At 31.1% G+C, this 22198-nt stretch overlaps 1 protein-coding gene and 1 non-coding gene across 2 annotated transcripts; both read left to right on the top strand.

Annotated features, from left to right (window-relative positions):
• Nucleotides 1-235: 235 nt before the first annotated feature.
• On the top strand, nt 236-2644 carry LOC134279104 (mediator of RNA polymerase II transcription subunit 31-like). The gene is made up of 4 exons (XM_062761457.1): nt 236-315; nt 564-644; nt 1588-1684; nt 2171-2644. The coding sequence occupies exons 1-4, from the start codon at nt 276-278 to the stop codon at nt 2370-2372; spliced, it is 420 nt and encodes a 139-aa protein (XP_062617441.1). The 5' UTR covers nt 236-275; the 3' UTR covers nt 2373-2644.
• Nucleotides 2645-20092: 17448 nt separating this feature from the next.
• On the top strand, nt 20093-20164 carry Trnam-cau (transfer RNA methionine (anticodon CAU)). Its single transcript has one exon. It is a non-coding gene; the product is annotated as a tRNA-Met (tRNA).
• Nucleotides 20165-22198: the final 2034 nt, after the last annotated feature.

Below are 22198 nucleotides of genomic sequence, written 5' to 3'. Positions count from 1 at the left end.
AAATATTATGTTTAATAATTCATTGTTTTTATTTATTTATTACTTATTTATTTATCTATTTTTACTTATTCATTTATTGAATTTATTAATTTCTTTCTTTATGTATGATTTATTTATTTATTTATTTCTCTGATCATTTGATTGCTCGTTTGTAGAGTAGTGTAACACAATTTTGCAAATAAATTTTGCGTAGAATTATTGGGTGTGGGTGGTGGGTGGGGGATAAGAGTGGAAAATTATCCGTATTTGTATTTTTACACTTGTCCGGAACAAAAATGGCAAGCATCCGGCAAAGCTCTGTGCCGAGTCCACAAGGTTTTCCCTTTCTAACTGCATATATTTAAATGATTCTCCAAGTTTTTTCACTGCTTTAGATTATTAAAATTTTTCTTTTACATTAACTATCACCGTTTTAAAAAGAATGAGATACAACTTAAAGAAATGAGGAAATTCGAGATGCATTTATTTTGCATTTGAGATAATCTTTTTCTTTCCTTTCTGGTGTACTTATTCTTTGGACTGAAACCATCAATTCTTTTTCATGCGTTTTGATTTATTTATAGAGACAGAGGAGCAACAGAAGCTACGATTTCAGACAGAGTTAGAATTTGTGCAATGTTTGGCAAATCCAAATTACCTCAATTGTAAGTCAGTAATTAGTCCAAAGTATCTCACATTTTCGTGGCTTTTTACGATTTGATAAGTTATGTGCCATAAAAACGTCAGAAATGACCCATTATGAAAACTTGAAATTCGCTGCATCTAACTGAATCAGCATTCTAGGGTTGTTTTTCGATACTTGCAAACAGAATTTTAAAAGTGTTAAACTCACAACTTATCAATAGTACAATACTTTTAGTACTTAGCAACATCATTTTTATGGCTCGATCAAAAAATATACAATCTTATGAAAACATTTTATCAGACTGTGGAGATTTAATTACTGTAGAAGTACTTTTTTCCGTGTGGTATTACTATTAATTTACGCTATGTACGCGGTAACAAATTTTCGGCGGAAATTTGTCCAAGCATACTTAATATAAATGTAAGGCATATAGTGACAATCTAGAAATTCCACGTAATTTTCTACCCGCGGATTATACAGAAATTGAAATTCCACGGAATTTTGACCCCGTGGAAAAAAGTATGTCTACAGTATTTTCATTTTGTGCATTTTATTGCAAATCTTATATTGAAATGTGTTTTGATATTTTCTTTTCGTCAATATTGGTGAGTACTAGAAGCATTGTGCTTTTGATAAGTTGTGAGTTTGGCATTTGATTTTCAATAGTAACTGAAATTATCTCTGGTTGGAGACTACAAAATTTCCAGTTTTCTTAATGGTCATTGGTGCCAGTTCATGTTTTCCTGGCACATAATATATCAAATAAAAAAAAAAAGTCAGGAAAATGTCTGAAATTTCGGACTAGTCAGTAATATGAAGTTGACTGTTCAGCTGAAAAACTGTAAAGCAAGAAATAACTTCATTTTACCATAAAGGTATTAATGGCTAACTTCCTTATTATATGTAACCAGGAAATGTAAGAAAACTTATGGTGGCAATTAATTGAAGAATTTTATTTTCAGTTTTAGCTCAAAGAGGATACTTCAAGGATCCTACCTTTATAAACTACCTTAAGTATCTGCAGTATTGGAAAGATCCCAAATATGCTAAATATCTCAAGTGAGGCTTCAGTTATTGATTATTTAGAAGGCCAATTTTATTTATCATCTCTTCACAGCTATACATTATTCATAAATTTAAGAAACAGAAAATCCAAGAAATATTTTATCAAAAACTTGCATCAATTATTTTACCAATATTTTTCAATTCTTTTTGTAATATTGTTTTGTTCTTTTCAAAATTAAGCTCTCAATTTGCAATTATTGCATTTTATTTAATGTACTTGTCACCGGGTTCACAGGTGCATGAAAGTCAGTCAATATATCGGGTCTCAATATCTCAGTTCGTTAGAGCACTGGCACAGTACGCCAGAGGCCTTGGGTTCAAGTCCCGGTTGAGACTTGACTTTTTACCACCGGTGACATATACTTATTTTGAAATAATGCCTAAAATGAAGAAATTTGCATGCTTATAATTAAAAGTACTTTAAATTCATCTTGAGTATGAAGTAAAACATGATTATGGACTTTTCTGGTTTTTATTAAGATACCCCCAGTGTTTGTTTTTCCTGGAGTTGTTGCAGTATGAACATTTCCGTAAGGAGTTGGTGAACTCTCAGTGTGCTAAGTTTATAGACGATCAACAGTTACTGCACTGGCAGCATTATCAGAGAAAAAGAATGGCTCTATTACACGAAGAAATGACAGCACAAAGGGCACTACAGCAGCCCAAGGAGAAGCCAGGATAACAAGAGGAATCTCTACCTTCTACTTAATGTTGAGTGTTGTAATCAAGGAATGTAATTTTGTTACACATGTATTTATATGAATAATGCTCACACAGTACTCACTCTGTGAAAAGCGATAACTAGTGAAATGCTCACAGGAAGAATTTTCATCTTATATGCTGTATGTGTCTAGATATTATGAAATTAGTATCTCTTTCACAAAAGATTTACCAGGTGATTTGTCATTTGAATTGGGTGTTGTTAACAATAGAGACTGTGTAATTGAATATTTTCTTTAAAATGGTCTTGTTAAGAATAAAATATAAGAAAACTCTATTTGTACTTTACTAGTAAATAATATTGATTTTAAAATAAAATACCGTCAAGGACATTTAAAAGATTATAGTAATCAGTACATGAAAATGTTCTCTACAACATGACTGTTGTTGACAAAAAAAAAAAACAGAATGCAAAAATATATATTTGTTACATTGATAACATACAGACTTTCATCAATAGATTTTCACTGGAGAGACTCGGCAATCATTTATTTGTGGGGATAGCCATTTGAATTTTTTTAACTTTTAGTCTTAAATTTTCCAGAAGTAACTGATTCACCAAAGAGATAAAACTTTTTTGTTCTTATTTTTATGATGAATCACTTGAGTATTCAACTTATTATTTTTTTTTTTCATTAAAAAGCAATTAAATTTTATGGTAATCAGGATTTTACCTTAAAATCATAAATATTCAACGTAAACAAGATGTTATTAACATTTTGAAGTAAGGGGGGGGGGGGGTCTGAGCACAGGCGTAAGTCAGGTTTGATGAACACAATTTTATTCATGACAATGCCCTACTTCATAAGAGTAACTTAGCTCAAAGTGTTTTGAAAGAAGAATTCTAATGCAATTGTTTTGTAAAACACATTTTGATTGGCTAATGCACTAATGTTTGAAGCAGTAAAACGAGCATTAACGAGTGTGAACGCTTTTTCATTGTGACGTCATAATAGAGCGACGCAAAAACAATGCTCCGTGACGTATTTTATGTAAAAAAAAAATCAACAAAATAAGACGTAAACAACAAACAAAATGCATGGATTGCATTAGAATGTGAATAACTAATCTTCTAATTTAATATTTGCGACCGTTAATGCTGATTTAACGGTCGCAAACATCCGTTTTACCGGTGTAACGTTGAAAATTGACCCGGGGTTCATTTTTCAACGTTGAATATTGAACCAGGGGTGTTTTTTCAACTTTGAAAATTGAGACCAAAAGTCGTTGAATTCATACCCGGGGTCATTTTTCAACAGCTTGATATTTTTTTCTTATCCCCGATGACTTCAACGAGTTGAAAATAGACCCTGTTGAATATTGACCCCACCTATAAGAGTTTGAACATTTTTGAACTTGGAAGGTGTTTTACGGGATGTATCAGTATCTCTATATTTATATTTTGGTTTCAATTTTTTTTCCCTTTTCAAGAAAAATAGAAATAAACCTATCATCCCGTGTAAATATGTACATTTTGATACACGATTTCAGTTATCTTCAAGAATGACAACTTTATTTTTGACAATATTTTCTAAAATGCACATCCATAAATAACTACATGATGTACAAAGCCATGAATAGGGCATAAAACACAAATCCTGGAAATCTGGTGTCTAGGAAGTGAGCCGTATATAATATTAAAGTGATCAGGTGGGCAGAACATCCCATTTAGTCAAATTCAGTTTAAAAATTAACAAAATTAAAAGCCTATAAATTAGAATTAAACACATCGGTCAAAATGAATCCATTGATAGGTTATATTTGTGAAAAGATCAATATAGCGACCATAAAATGTAAGTAATGTTGACTTTAAACAAGGTTGGTGAAATCCTTGTAACAAACTTATCTGTCAGTAGCCTGCTTTGGCCTAAAAATCGATCGTTTTCGGAGCATAACCTTGAAAATGAGAACTAGAGTAAGAATCTGGGATGGACTAAAAGCTGCACTTCCCACCATCTTTGATATCAACAATTAAAAAACGCCGTCTATGCAACTTCTTTTGATCTTAACAACTAAAAAGTGCATTCCTCTTCAAAGAAACAGAGAGAGAGAGAGAGAGAGAGAGAGAGAGAGGATCCTAAAGTTTTTCTCGGAGGCGGGGGTATGGTGTCAAAACCCTCTGAAATATTGTGACAAAAAACATAAACCAAATGAATAAACGAAACGCAATAAACAAACAAGCAAACAAAAAATGGAAAGGGAAACTAACCAAACCATGTTTCTCTAAATGGATGGAAGGGCCGCTTCAAAAATTCCTCACAAATTAAACTGTCCTGTGTTTCCCCGATTCGGTAGGGGGGAGGGGGGGGGTCAATGTTTTATTTTGGCTACTTTATTATAAATATTAAATAACGCTGAAAGTTAGGGTTGTGTATCTAAGGCAATTTTTTTTTATTAAAAGAACTACAAAAATGAAGAAAACAGCCCAGTCACAAATACAAAAACAATAAAACAAAAAAACAAAAAAATAAATAAAATTAAAAAAAAAAAAAAAAACTAATCCCAGAAAGGGGAGATTACCCACCTTTTACATCCTCTACTTAACAAAATAAATATGTATGAATTGTGAGGTTCGTTCTTGAACTGTTTGATTAACTATGCGAAAAAGATCACTAAACCTTTTGAATATTTTGAAAAAAAATCCGTTTTTCAAGTTGGACATTATAAGTTATTAATGTTGTGCATAACTAAATAAGCACGAGCATCATGCGTTTAACTCTCACCATTTTCCAAATACTATAATATTAGAAATTTTAAGATTAAAATAAATGAAGTGTTGTTAGTAAAACAAAATTATAAATAAACAAATTTATGAACTAAATTTTATATTGTTTAACTATGTTTACTAATATTCCGGACTTACATATACAAATGTATACTTCTTTTTAAATAAATATTACACGAAATATTGCAATATTAAGCTACATGTAACTTTGAAATCTAAGATATTTTTTTTTAATATTTCATTCTAAGAATATAACTGAATTACAGAATTAAGTGTGCATTGATTACGTTGGTGTCGGAAGCAAATTGAAAGCGCAGGGCGGGGGGGGGGGGGGGGGGGGGGGGCTAATTGAAAAGAAAGAAAAATTCAAATCTAAAAAAAACTGACAAGAAAAAAAATCCATTGTCCAATCTAGTAGTCCAAACCCGAAAATCCTATTTGGGGATGGGGGGTGGATCCAATATCCTAATTTCACATTGTTCGATGCCTATATTATGTCTATCTTTGCAAAAAAAAGGAAGGGTAAGCATCCCTAAATCCCCTCCCCTGTACCAACGCCTATGAATTAAATCACAGTTGTAAAAACCAAGTCATAAATATGTGTTTTTATGCTGTTGAATTTTGAACCGGTTTCATGATCAAAATTCCACGACCCGGCTCAGTTTTCAACGGACTAGGGTCTAAATTCAACACTTTTGGTCTCACTATTCAACGTTGAAAAATGACCCCCGGGTCAATTTTCAACTCGGGTCAAAATTCAACGTTACACCGGCTCCGCTTACGCGTCGCCGGTAAAACTCAGTTTGCGACCGTTAAATCAGCATTAACGGTCGCAAATACTAAATTAGAAGATAGTTATTCCCTAATTTAACGTAGGTCGCGGGTTTGCTGACGTCATTAAAACTGGGTACGCAATTTATATGATTTGGGCGACTTTCTTGTGCACATCTGATTATGACGTCACAGTGAGAAAGGGAGAAATTCAGTACATTATCTAGCTATAACTTTGGTTGAAATTGGTAATTTAGTGTAACAGTATACATAGAACATGCGGAAGTTATAAAAAATAGTAAAGGCTCATTTTGATTCGAAGGACCACCACTGAAAGTGTTAGAAAGCGTTTCATTATGAGTTATCAATCGCATCATCTCGGGTCTATTCTGAGAGCACATGTCTTGTTTCGGAAATGAATTTTAACCTCGTATCATGTATGATTTATAAATATTAAATACATGTATTAAATGTGAATAATTATAAAACAGGTTATCTAGCTCCGAATTACACTCGATACCCCCTCCTCAGAAACGCTCTCATTTTAGTATACACTTTCAGTGGAAATGCACTAACAAACTGTTTATTACCATTGTCTTCTACGATAATTTATCTACACAACCATATATGGCATGCATGTCTTTGTTTTCATTTATCTCCGTAAACAGCGTCAAAACTCTGCCCACCGATGGAAAGTAGAACTCAATTATGAAACGGTATGTGCTAATCTCGGACAAATCTATATACAGGTTGATCACAAATTAAAAACTGCTAAGGTATACTACCGGGTAATACTCACTAATGAAACATAAACTAAATTAAATACATTTTTGGAGCGGCATTGACCTCTTGTAAATAACCACAGGCACGTAGGAAATGACCCCCTCCCTCCTTTCAATTTTTTTACTTCCTTACGCCGGGGGTGAGTAAACTTTTTCCACTTTTTGAATCTTAACTCCACCCTATATGTGCATGTTGATTTAATCAAATTATTTACTAATCGGAGGCACATAAAGAATTATATAAATGGAAATCTAAAAAGGAAGAAGAACGTGTTTCAAATTTATCGATGTCTGCATATTCCATGATTTTCTACATTTTAGATAATGATCATGCAAGTTAAGATTAAGTGTATGAGACGTTGAGAATAAAAACAAATTGCAAGCCGTCTCTTTTTATGTATCAAACGAAAACGAAAAACATGTATTTAAAAAAAGCGTAAAGAGATAAAAGGGTAACATTATTAATAACATGCAATACTTATTAAAAATCCAAAATAGGAAAACCTCCAGAAAAACAGAAAAGGGGAGGGGGGGGGTTTCGATACTCCAAGTGCCTGTGTAAGTAACGGCACGCGTTGTTGTTAGTTACATGTACATATTTTATTCGCTGCGTTGCTTTCCATGTACATTCAGTAGACTTAATGTTATATGTATACATTGAAAGTCTAAGAACAAAATAAAATCTGTCTGTTGGTTGCGCCAAATAGCATTAATCTTAAAATTATCGTCCCATAAACCCCTCAAAAAATTCCTTGCACGCCTTTTTTCTATCCTTATACGTATAGCATAAAATAAAATCAAGATTTATTTTAGTTATTCGCAGCCTCTATGTAAACAAAAACATTTTCAATATAAACACTGAATGCATAAATACTTATACTCGGGAGGATATTTGGCGGAAATTGATTCATAGATCTAAGAAGATATTGTTGATTTGATAGCCTTGCTGAATTTTCTAAAGAAAAAGGATATATACAAAGCAAAAAAAAAACAACAACACACATTTGGGGGTTGGGGTGTTAGTATAAGTCCTTTACTTCTAAATTATCTTCATACCTATGACTTTTCAAACAAACTTAGATCACAGATCTGCGATTTCAACGGGGATGGGGAGTCTGCCTTTTCCAGAGGGGAATACAAGGTCACTTATATTTTGCAAATTCCGACGAGAATCCTCGCATGAATAGAAAAAAACGGTTAAAAATAAAGTAAACACATAAAGAAAATATAAAGAAAAGAAACTAAAGGACTGATTGTTGGTCGACGCCTTTTACGTGAATTTTCACTAATAATAGACGTAATAAGCTTAAAGGGAAAAATGTCTAATAATTATTTTATTGAACTATTATGATACTGGTCATTTGAAAGCAGATAAACGTAAACTTCCTTATTCTTAAATTCCATATATTTTTTTTTGTTATGTATGTACCGGATCGATATTGACGACGTCAAACGTGACGTCGCGATATTTTATGACGTTGTTCTTAAAAATGCTACATTTTCCAATATAAAAATGAACCCGAAGACATGTTGATTTTTTCACATAGATTTATTTCAAATCAATTCTATTTTTAAATACCAAAGGATAAACAAATTCGTCTGCACGATTTAAAAGTTATTTATATTTTTAAAATCAAAACCTTGCCTGAAAACAAGCCAAAAACGACGTTTTTCCTATACAATTCAATGGAATACCGTTGAAAATGTAATTACAACAATGCCATCTTTGGAATTCAATTACACAAAAACGGTGCAGACGAATTTTATAAAATTTTCAGAGAGTGGAAATCAAAGGTAAAAAAATCATATAGGTAATTTTCATGGTATGTTTTCGAACACTTTTAAAAGCCTTGTAAACCCGCGACCTACGTTAAGATTAAGCTTTCTTTTTCTCCATATTCTCCTACACTGTAGCTTAGTCCCAGCTTTCCAGACTGAAACAGATGTTGTAGAGTTTAACAAAGCTTAAACATGATTTTTAAAGAAGACTGCACCATGTTTACCTCAGGGCTTTCAAACCATGTGTGTAAAATTTAATGAAGGATACATTAGAGAATTATATTGATCAATATTTTGGTTAACATCTTGGTTATTTCATTTTATTGATAATATTTTTTATATAATTCATAATAGCATTGCCGATGTTCTTTTAGTATTATTTAAGTAATAATATATCCTGCTATTACTTGTGTATGGTGCACATCTCTAAATTTTTTCAATAGGCAAGATCATGCTTCAAGTACGATCAATTTTTAAACCAAAGCAGACAACTGATAGTTAAGTTGATGTTACAGAAATGTCAACAATCTCGTTCAAAGTCTGTATTTCGTAAATTCTATGGTTGTTATTATGACTTTCTTTGCAAATATAACCTATCATATATTTTGGCTGACATCTTTCATACCAATTGTTAGACTGTTTTTATACTGAATTTGACTTTTAAATATTCCATCCACCAGAGTAGTATATTAGGGTCTAAGTCAACAAGGTAAGCTTGCTACTCCTAGGTATCTTATCCTCGTAGAATTTTCAGATATCTATATTTTATGCCTTCACAGAATTGTATCATAGATCTTTTCAGATCGATCACTGATATTTTCCTTTTACATTAGATAAGATAGGTCAGTGGTATTCTGTGGATGTCGGATAAGGTTTAGGAATATTCACTTTAACCTAAATGGGTTTTTGATGTTTTTTCCAACAAAAATAAACCGATTCCTTGAACTTCTCTTTGAAACTTTTAAATAGTCTTCTTAAAAAGATCAGGGAAAGTTCATTTTTTTGATTCCTCGACACCAGAATATAGACGGATCTGTGATTATGGATACTACGAATCATAGGCTTTTTTAAAACCCCCACATTTTACTGAAGAAAATCCGTTTTTCCTCCAACAAAGGAATTGACGCGGTTAAGGAGGAATGCCGTACCAACTTTTTATTTTATAGATCTCCGAGTCAACCTTTTTAATCATGGTTTCAGCATTGAAAGGCCGACATTAGCTCTCAATTATTTTATATGATTTTTTTTGTATTTTTTCAAAGAAAATAAAAAAAATATTGATATCCAAATTAGATGCTTTCTTGTAAAAATTTTGCTGTAAATAAATGCATCACTTGAATACCTAATAAAAACAAACTTTGAAAGAAACGTCCGTCCTCCAAGGATAATGATGGGAGAAAAGACAAGAGTGACGCACCGCGTGGCCGGAATTTCATTTGTTAGATTTTAATAGGTCAATCTCTGCCTCTCCTAAGACATGAAACAAAATGACCATAAAACAGCTATACAATATTTCAGACTTTCACATTTAAGGTGGACACTTATTGATTACGATAATTTTTTTTTTAAGTTAACTTAAATTTATTTAAGAGGAACTTGGATTTAATTTTCTCTACAAGTGTTAATTCAACTTATACTCATGGTTCCCTTTCTTAGGAAGAAATTCTTCAGAAACACATGTCAGTATTGAATGAAGAACCAAAATGAAGTTGAATTGCCATATCTATATTGGATTTGCGTTCCGAAACTTCGTAAAAATGAATAGAGACACAACGCGGGTTCCGTAAAATACTAGTATTCAACCACACATTCTGATTGTACACACAAGTACTCTAAAGTTGTCATAAAAAAGATGCTTGAGTTTCTGAATGATAATATCTAATTGATTTTTGGAGACCAGGTCTTCCAAAATCTGTTGGAATTCCCATGAGGTACCAATTGAGCCCCGTTATTAGCGGACCTTTGTATTCATATGAAGCAGACTTTGTGCAAAATCTTATACATGAAAAGACGAAAACACTTGCTGTGGCCTTCAACTCGACATTTAGATATATCGACGACGTATTGTCAATTAAACAATGGTTATTTCCATTCTGATGTCGATACTAAATATCCCGGTGAGCTTGAGCCAAAAGATTACACAGAGTCGGACACATCTGTTTCATACTATAGTATTTGGATATTTTTCTTGAAAAAGACGTTAATGGTAATCTAATAACCAAGTTTCATGATAAACGTTATGACTAACTTTTCAATCGTCAACTTTCCTTACGCAACAATATAAATTCATTGCTGAATACGTGCTTTACAAAAAAAAAAAAACCTTTACATGGCCTGGATACCGAGTATCTGAAACATAATCCTCCATCTTTTTCATGTTCTTCTTCGCCCTATAACTAAAGTCCTGCTGGGCACGTTACTACAGGTGACGTAAATATAGTTAATAATGAGGACCTTAGATCCCTTATTTTAAAACGTCCTATATATAGGGGACCCTGATCCTTCAAATTGCATCGGAATTTCATAATTATTATGGATTCTGTTGAAAACTACGCCAGACGATGGGCCAGATATAAAAAAAGAAGACGTTGACACCTTGTCAGAATGGATTAAATCTATCTGTACATCCATGTTAAAGTCGCGTATTAAAATATTGAGTGGCAATATGAAAACCATCTATCCTTCTGCGTTTAATAATCCAGAAGTGAAAAAAAAGAATTAGATTACATGATCAGTACGTATTGGTCCCTGCTGACAAAGCAGGTAACAACATTGTCTTCGTTTGTAAGGCTCATTATATAAATTGTATTTTAGAAGAACTTGGATTTAATTCTAAATGTGGTAATCCTACTTATACTCATACTTCCCTTTCTAAGGAAGAATTTCTTCAAAATCATATGTCAGTTTTAAATTTTTAATATTCTACAGAGCCAAAATGAATTTGAACTACCATATATATATTGGATTCCGAAACTTCATAAAAATCTGTACAAAGATACATTGCGGGTTCCAGAAAATGTTCAACTAAGCTTCTTTCGTTACTCCTCACTAAGATATTGACAGTACTTAGTGTAGGAAAAACGTGAAGAGTACTATGCAATAATATATTCAAGAAGTGGTGTGAATCAGATGTGGATACTCAAAAATCCCAAAGAACTTTTGGACAATTTGAAATCAAAAGATTTTACCAAAAATCAACAGCTTAAAAACTTACGACTTTTCAACTTTATACACAACCATTCCCCATGATAAATTAAAGCCCAGGCTTTTTGATATCATTGTTAGCTGCTTTTTCAATAAAAATGAAACCCGTAAATTTACTTACCTGGTAACTGGTCATTTGCAAAATTATTTTGTTAAAACACATTCTGATTACACACACAAGTACTCTGAAGTTGACACCAAAGAGATGCTTGAGTTTCTGATTGACAATATCTATGTGGTTTTTGGAAACCAGGTATTCCAACAATCTGTTGGAATTCCCATGGGTACCAATTGCGCTCCGTTATTAGCATACCTATTTTTGTATGCATAGGAAACGGAATTTGTGCAAAATCTTATGCGTGAAAAGAAGAAAACACTTGCTGTGGCCTTCAACTCGACATTTAGATATATCGACTACGTATTGTCAATTAACAATGGTCATTTCCATTCCTACGTCGATAGGATATTTCTTGGTGAGCTTGAGATAAAAGATACAACAAAGTCTGTCACATCTGTTTCATACTTGGATATTTTACTTGAAAAAGACGTTAATGGTAATCTAACAACGTTTATGATAAACGTCGTGACTTTAACTTTTCTATCGTCAACTTCCCTTACTTATGCAGCCATATACCTTCATCACCTGCATATGGAGTATATATCTCAGTTGATTCGATACGCAAGAGCATGCTCTTCGTATGAACAATTTTTAAAACAAGGTAAATTATTGACAAGCAAGTTGATGAAAAAAGAATATCAGCAGTCTCATTTAAAGTCATCATTTCTTAAGTTCTATGGTCGATACAATGTCCTTGTCAGCAAATAGAATTTATCGTTGAGTCAAATGCTGACTGACGTTTTTTTATACTAACTGTTAGTCCATTATTTATACACTTAATTGACGACGGATTTTCCGTTATTTCCCGATCATGACAAGGAGCACACGGCGGGTGTGACCGGTCAGCAGGGGATGCTCACTCCTCCATGGCACCTGATTCCACCTATGTTTCGGAGGTCCGTGTTTGCTCTGCTCTTATTTTGTATTGGTTTATGGACTTTTGAGCTTGATTACTGTTCGTTATCTCCATATGTTTCATTATACTTAGAAGAACTACGTAAGTGAGGGAAAATGAAATACAAAAGCTTTTGCATACCCGGTATCCCTTTCGCCTATGTGATTCATTAATTATTATTTTCAATGTCGGACTTTTGGCCTTGTTTTCAAGTATTCCGTATCATTGTAGCAAATATCTTTTCTTTAAAACCGAATGCCTTTGACCTTGTATTTTTTAATTTTTATGAAAATTATAGAACACATGTGTCATTGTCGATGTTTAAATTCTTCTACTTAAAATCACGCGTTTGAAAGAATTACAGGAAAATATTAACAATACTGGGGAAAAATTAAAAGGAAATATCCAACTTCTGTTGGTATATATACTTTATTCATATTTGAAATAAGTTTTCTGTAAATAATAAATCTACTTTCGTTTTGTCTAAGGTCCCAAAATATATTTTACAATGATTTAAATTTTAGTTAATCGACATTAACAATCTACAAGAATACATCAGCTAACATTTTATTTAGAAATTTTAACAAAGAACTTAAAAAAATTTTTCTCTTTTATTACATTTTGTCTAAACAGTCCATCATTTTCATAAGTTTAAACCAACGTATTTGTTTGAGTGCTTATGTCTAAAGTATATATTAAATTAAGAATACTTATTCTTATGAAGGTAAAAGGGGCGGTCTTCGGGCCGAGAAAATCTGGGTTATTCTATCTTCCCAGTCACTCTTATCATTGACCTTCACTTTTCTTGAAATTCAATTTTTTTTTATCATCATTATTTCTATAATTTATTAAAAATTAATTTTTATTATATATATATATATATATATATATATATATATATATGTTTAAGGAATCACTGTCTAGTTTTGAGGGTATGCCAGGGCATCAACAATAGTGGGAAACATGGGATAATTTGCATAACGGGCGAAGCCCGTTATGCTAAATTATCCCATGTTTCCCACTATTGTTGATGTCCCTGGCATACTCTCAAAACTAGACAGTGATTCCTCATATTTCCATTTTTACTTGAAATAACCATCTTAGAATAAATCGAAATACCGTCTAATTGAATAGATTTGAAATGCACAAGGCCCCATGACGTCAAATTTTACTATAAAAAAAATAGTCCCAAAAAACACGAAACAAATTTATTGATGATTTAGTTACCGTCGTCAAATATCAACATTTATAAAATAAACAACAAAAGAATTTTAAATTATGATCAAAGTAATCTTGTTAACTTTAATTATATATGTGACCTAGATTTAGGTTGTCGGAAGCACGAACATATATAGGCACTGTGTCACTTCTCCGCCGCCATATTGCAGTTGATGAAACGGGAGTTGGTCAGCATGGTCAGGAAACCGATTTTGTATGGATGTTAAATAACAGAAGAAGCTGAGTTGCGTAAGAAGTTGGGTGGTAATGACTAAGGGACGATATCTGTATCAGATGATGGAGTACGTGCAGATCCATGTGGCAATGTCAATTTCTCCACGTGGCTGTTTACCAGGAAGTGGAGTTCTCGGTCTCGTGAGGCCTCGGTGATAGTGGACAGCGTCGCACTAGTCTACTGACTAGTGACTTGCTTTCGAGCCGAAGATAATTCATTATTTATTTTGTTTGTTAAAAAGATATATCATATCAAATTACTTAGTAAACAATTAAACAAAACATCTATTTTTTCTTTAGCATATTTATACGCCAGTGATATACATGCAGGTTGACACCTGACCTTTCAGTAATAGAGAAATATACATACCACATGGTATTACCATGAAATTAACAAGATTCACTTTTGTAGTGTTTATCATAGAGAAAACAATTGGAAATGGAAATATATATATATATATATATATATATATATATATATATATATATATATATATATATATATATATATATATATATATATATATATATATATATATATATATATATATATAATAAAGTTTACTTATGATTAAATTTATTTATTTTTTTTTATTACATGAATATGTTTTTAATGATCAATTAATTTTGATTCTCAAGCAATCCGTCTTTTCCTTAAACTAAATCTTCCAACAAAACATTTAATTTCATAGTCTCAAATGCGTCCACTCTTTTATTCCACCAGCAAATATTCATCCATCGGCACTGCTATCAAACTTTTCCATACTGTACAACTATAGTCCAGAAGGACTTGACACTTCGCTTTTGACATGAATATTGTTAAATCACTTAATTCAAAAGGAATCACAGTCCTTCAACTGGCGGTAAATGACACAAGTTATGGGTTTTTTCGACGATTATGCTTGTCGATTAATCTAATATGGGAAAAGAAATCCTTGATGCTTCAGTTGTCAAAATGGATGAATATTACAGGATGAAATATAAAATCTGAAGTTAAACATGCAGAATGATGAGGATCGATATAAAAATCGTATATCATTTAACCTCAATAATTCAGAAGGAAAAAAAATAGATTGATTGCTAGATCAATTTGTATTGGTCCCAGCTCACATAAACAAATAATAACATTGTCTTCCTTCGTAAGCTTATTATTGTAATTGTAGTTTAGAGGAACATAGAAATTAGATGTCGGTAACTGTAAGTTATCATTACCCTTACAATTAAGATTCTTTGAATAGTCTATTTCAAATTTTCAAGAAAAGAATGATCTAAGCAAATGCCTGAATACCTAATTGTTTATTGATCTTTCGAGCAATATTAACATTTAACAAACAAAATTAACGTCTTATAAAACTACAAGGAATAGTTAGAAAAATTGAAGTAAAAATAGTTTACCAAGATCAATTTCATAAATTATTTTTTGACTTTTCATCACTTTATACAACCATTCCTAATGATAAATCAATCAAAGGCTATTTCACATGATAGATGATAGATCTCTGCTTCTTCAATAAAAAGGCATTCCTTGTCATTGGTCATGTGCAATTTATTTGCTCAAATCATTCTGATTCTAAAGACAAGTGCTCTGAGACTGATATTTAAAAAGTTACTCTCGTTTTTTAATGACAATATTGGGTTTCCAGCAATGTCTTGGAATATTCGAAGACGTTTTATCAATTATTAACAATTATTGTCATTAAAACATTTAAATGGAAGTAACAGTTGTTAATAATTGATAAAACGTCTTCAGTATATCTAAATGTCGAGTTACATACCGAGTCAGGAGACTTTCTTTCTTTTTATGTAGAAGTTTTTAACTAAATTTTGCTTCATATCATAATTGCAAAAATATGTCTGCTGATATCCTAGCACAATGTGTAACAACGGTTATTCCAAGAGATTGCTGGAAACCCATTATTAACAATTGTTACTTCCACTTATATGTCAACGAGAGATATCCAAGTAAACTCGAAATAAAAGATGCCACAAATTCTGTCACATCTGTTTTATTTGAATGTTTTACTTACTATCGACAATAAGGGTCAACAAGAACAACTTATTAAGCATATGACAAACTATATGATACTATCGAACATACTCTGAATATTACGATCAATTTTTAAACCAAGACGGGCTTCTGACAGATAAGTTGATGTTACAGCGATTTTAACAGCCTCTTTTCAAGCCTGCATTCCGTAATTTTTATGGTCGTTATAAGGACATTGCTAGCAGATATAATCTAACATTAGGTATTTTTTTCTGACGTGTTTCATGCCAGTCGTTAGGCTTCTTTTTGGTAGCTGATATACATGTACCTCTGTGTTTTACGTCTTGTTCTCAGAATTGTATTGTTCATACTTTTTTGAGATCGGTAACTGTAAGTTATCGTTTGTTACCCTTTCCATTAAGATTCTTTAATTAGTCTACTTAAAAGTTTCAAGTAGAAAGTGTTTACGCAAATGTTGAATACTTCATTGTTTATTTATCATTATATTATTTTTATATATACCCCTATTTCTAATTTTATTGTGAGATTAAAAAAAATGATCTTTCTATTTAGTATGTCAAATTTTCTTCAAATTATGATTTGACATACTAGTATTATTCATTTCTGGAGAAGTAAGCAACGCACCACACTTCAAACTATTTTCCATTTGAATTTAATGCTATTGTTGTTACCCTAATCCGAGGGTCCAGGGATCGAATCCTGCTGGAGCAGAGTTTATTTATTTATTTATTTATTTATTTATTTATTGGATTTTTTTTTCTTTTTTCTTCTTTTTTTCAATCCAAATGACTCGTAAACACTTATAAAGGTGGAAAGACTTCTAATTGTTCAGTGAACAATTAGTCTACTAGTCATTGATACTCTACATTAATAACATAATAGGCGATGAAATAACAAATCAGATTATTTTGTTGAAATCTGAAGTGTGTAGCATTCGGTCTAGTATGAAACTCTATTTCTCTGCTCGTTAACTTCATCTTTTTCATAAATATCCAAATGATAAGGACCTGGTATCTTTTGTTGTCCAGTTATAAAAATTTATAATATTTAATAATTTTAAGTTAATGATAAGTATAATTAGTTATGAAATATAGTTTTAATAGCAATACTTTGTAAAATTCCTTATTATTATTATTTTTTTGCATTTTGTTTTTCTTATGATCAAGCAACAGTGCTTGTTGCTTATCAATACCGTGTTGTCTTTTAACATCGTTACAACTTAAATTGTTGGTATCCTATGTAGAAAATTCATATTTGTACCTTTATCTAACGTAGTTTCTATCCAAAGTCATAATATCTTTGGTGAAAGATGTATGAAGAGCTCTAACATATCTTTTTTGCTAAGTTGTGTTCCTAATAAGCTCCTTACAAGAATGAAAAGAATTTTAGTATGAATAATTGAAAGGCAATTCAGGTCTTAAAATAAAAGTTTGTAGAAAAGAGATTATAATTTCTTTACCATATTCACATAAAAAGCTATTTACACGTTTATGTCTATGCTGAGTTCTTTCCCGTATCAAAACAATTCATTCTCTGTAACCTGCGTTATGAAAAAAAGATTATTTCTCGTTTTGAAAAATATATATATATTAACCAGAGAGTTCACAGATGCCAATAGAAGTATCCGGAACCAATTAATCAGCAGTGAACATTTAAACCTTGAATACTCAGTCTTCGTCGAGTTGTTTGATTAAATAGTCCAACAAATTTTCTGATGCAATCACTGGAAATAGCAGTAAATATAAGTCAATTCAATACTTAGCAAAATAAGCAGAAGAGTGGCGCAGTGGAAGCGTGCTGGGCCCATAACCCAGAGGTCCGTGGATCGAAACCACGCTCTGCTAATTTATTTTCTTTCACATTTATTTACATCAGTTAGTGTGAAGTTTGGCAGTAAGGTAGTCCGATCCTCAGGTTAAAATCAGGCAATGAGGAACTGAAAATGCTCACAAAGAAGTCTCTAAATTCTCAAAGTAATGTGTATTTACATATTTCATCAGATATTTATCAGATAAAATTTACAACATGACTCAATTCATAATTGTAAATTAAGCAATTCTGCTTACGAGAAAAGTTTTAAAAAGGTTGAAACAGTATTTAAAAGTCAGTAAACATTAATGTTGATCAGCTTTTTTATCTCTGATTGTTTAAGACTGCCGCTTCTATTTGCTTAAAATAAAAGATAGAATAGGTCAATTAAATGTTATATTTGATATAGATCTAATCACTAATGCTAATTTTGTTCTTATGCAGTAGAATGGCTTTTTAATTGGACATTTACAAAGAGCAACCTAGAAACTGCTTCTATTACTCATCCTCAATGAATACTATTATAACTGTTAACATTGCTAGTTTACATGTAATATACAAATTATGTTATATTACTTGTGTAAAAACATACATTTTTATATAATATTATAATCGTTAACGATTAATACTGTAGAAGTACTTTTTTCCGCGTGGTATTAATTTACGCTATGTACGCGGTCACAAATTTTCCGCGGAAATTTGTCCACGCGTTCTTAATATAAATGTAAGGCATATAGTGACAGTCTAGGAAATCCGCGTAATTTTCTACACGCGGATTAAACAGAAATGGAGATTCCGCGGAATTATGACCCCGTGGAAAAAAGTACGTCTACAGTATCTTTTAATTAAAAATTCACAGGAATGAAATGTTGATGTCATATATAGTTTCCAAAGAACTGTGCGAATATGGTTGTTGTTAATGCTTGTTGTTGTTCCTGTTATTGCCATTCAATTTTTTGAAAACAAAAGTGATGTTCTGATATTAAATATAAAGGGGCTTTTGTAATAATTTGCAATAATTTAGATTTCTGATAACAGAAAATAACTATTGGGTTTCAAATTTTGAAAACATATTTTTGATGTCTGTTATATTTATATAAAAAAAACTACATTAATTGGCGATATTAAATTAATTTCGATGTTCTTATATCACACAATGAAATCCTTTTCTAGTATAAAAAAAAATCTTATTCTTCATATCAAAAAACGATTTTCAGATAACAAAAAATTCAAATTCTTGATATTAAGAATTTAATTTTTTAGCCACAAACACAATTTTTGTTAGGAAGCATTCAGAGTAACGATATCCCCTCCCGCTCCAATTCCCCAAAAGGCGCTCTATAACTTTAGACTTCTTTTCTCTTTGTATAATGCGATGTTTTACTGTTTCTCAAAAAAATACATTTGAATAAACACCAGATTATTTTTATTATCGCATCAATCCATTTCAGAGCACCAAAGGTATTTATAAACACAATATATGTAAACAAAATTGATTGAGTGATTTATTTTTACTTGAAGAACTGACCAAAACTACAATGAACTGTCCATGATTTTCGAACTTTTCACTTTCAGTTACCGACAGTTCATAAACAAATCAATATCTCATATCAATGTTAAAGTTTTAAAAAAGTTATCCTTATCACCTAAAACATAACTTTGTCAGTTATTGGCAAATTGTTCGTTTAAAGGACACTATTTGTCTCCTTAGTATTGAATAATATTTCATTAAGTTACATTTACCCAAGGTTTACTTACCTACCCAAGAAAAGTCTTCTAGCCCTCCTTGCGGCATTGAAATGCAAGTACATAAAATATATTAAAAATTATTTACACGTATATTTACATGCTGATTTCTTTCCTGTATGAAAATAATTCATTTGCTGCAACTTGCGATATAAAAAAGAATTTTCATTTATTTTCTTCAAGAAATATATAAATTAACCCAGAGAATTTACATATGTCAATTGAAGTATCCGTAACCAATAATTTCTTAGTATGTACTTAACCAGCAGACATTTAAATCTTGAATATTCAAACTTCGTCTCGTTGTTTGATTAAATAGTCCAGCAAATGTTCTGATGCAATCACTGGATATAGCAGTAGATATAAGTCAGTTGAACATTTAATAAAATAAGCAGCAGAGTGGCGCAGTGGAAGCGTGCTGGGCCCATAACCCAGAGGTCCGTGGATCGAAACCACGCTCTGCTAATTTTTTTTTGTCTTTCACATTTACTTACATCATTTAATGTGAACTTTGGCATTAAATTAGAAAGAAAGCGATATAAGTAGATACTTTCTTTTTTGCTTTTCTGATGTAGTATTTCTTAAAATCAAATAACTTATATTCCACATAAATTAAATACCAGTATAAAGAATATTCCAAAACAAAGTATTTTGTCATATCTTAAGGTAGTTTGTAGTCATAGACGAAGATCCATTATTTCTGCTTGTTGTTTTCACTTTTTTCATACAGGTTTATCCCATACATTATTTTCTTAATTCAGAAAAATCTCTTTAAATAAATGTATGCAAAATTTGTCATTTTTTATTTAAATTCTAAACGAAAGTTATGCATTTTCACAGGAATGTACATGTGGAATATTAATTTGGCCTAACAGAAAAGTTTGTAGAGAAACACAAAACTCTAATATAAAAAAGAATAGAAAAGTAGTTTAGGATAATAGAGAAAGCAAAATATACTTAGACCACCTAAAAGATATGCTGAATGTAATATGTTTTTTTTAGTGTTTAACACTTAAGCATAACACATTGTTTTGATAGAACCTTGTTTTCTCTGACACATTTCATTTTATCAAATAAAATTTATAACATGAACTCTTTAGTACTATTCATACTAGTAATTGTAAATTAATTAATTCTGCAAGCGAGAAAGGATTAATGATATTATAATCGTTGACGATTAATTTCAGGATTCAAATGTTGTTGCCATATGTAGTTTCCAAAAAACAGTGCGAATATGGTTGCTGTTTATGCATATTGTAGATTGTTATTGTCATTCAATTTTTTGAAACAAAAATGATATTCTGATATTAAATATAAAGGAGCTTTTATATCAATAAATTGAATTTCTGATAACATATTATTACATCATCATTACTATTGGGTATAAATATTTGAAAACATTTTTTTTTTATGTCTATTATATTTACTTTATGCTTTAAGAGGTATGGTTTTAGGCAATAAAAATTCTTATATAATTTAATAATTCAAATTAGTTATTCAATTTCTTGATATCAACATTCATTTTCTGATATCAAAAACGCTTTTTTTCTCCTTGTCCCTTTTCTTTTCTATTTTCTTAACCATTTTATATCATGTATTTATCTATAACCGTGCTACTTTGTAAAATAAACATTATAAACAAGATGAGCTAATTAAACCTTTTGGTGATTTTCCTTTTTTCATGCAACATAATTCTAAATGCTCCGTTGCCTTTTGACGCTTTCCCATTTTTTTAAAAGTTAATGGCATTTTCTCTGAAGAAAATCAAAATTTTTACCCTTATCCAATATATTTTCCTAAATTGCATAAAATCATTAATAAGTGTGTGTCATTTTTGTATAAGTTCCTCGCAAATAAATTCAAAATAAAAATAAATTCCTAACAAAAGCAATGCATTTTTATACGAGTCTAATGTTTTGATAAAAAGAAAGTTGAAAAAGTTTCACAGTAAGAAAAAGTAAATGTATATCAGCTTTTTTTCTCTCAGAAATTAAAAAGAAATCTATATATAATCCATATCAGTTTTACATAATGTTTTCTTAAAAGTTACATGTATAAGATTTGATATTTTTTCCTCAAAAATAGATATGCAGAAAATATTAATATATTTATACAGGAACTGCTCTTGTCTTGTAAATCTGTTTACAAGATTTTATCAAATTAAAGGAATTAATTTTAAAAATACATTTACTTATTTTACTTTATTCTTTTATAGTCTACCTTCACAGCCGGTAAATTATTTTGAATAAAAAAAAATCAGATACCCGCATCTATTTGCTTACATCAGTGAGATTGAATAGGTCAATTTAATGTTTACACTTACTAGTATATTAAATAAAGACCAAATTGCAAATGTTCAAGTCGTGTTATGCAGTAGAGTTATTTGTTAGTTGAGCGTTCATAAGGAGCAATCCAGAAACTGCTTCAATTACCCCTCTTACTGTATGTACATGTACTTTTATTCTAATTGTTTCCTGGTTATGATTGATATAGAGATAT

The sequence above is a fragment of the Saccostrea cucullata genome, unplaced genomic scaffold (assembly GCF_032062105.1).
Source record: "Saccostrea cucullata isolate Sc308-1 unplaced genomic scaffold, CSIRO_AGI_Scuc_v1 ctg5892, whole genome shotgun sequence".
Taxonomy (NCBI): Eukaryota; Metazoa; Mollusca; class Bivalvia; order Ostreida; family Ostreidae; genus Saccostrea; species Saccostrea cuccullata.
The sequence above is the reverse complement of the archived record's forward strand: the minus strand, read 5'-3'. Positions and strand labels throughout refer to the sequence as shown.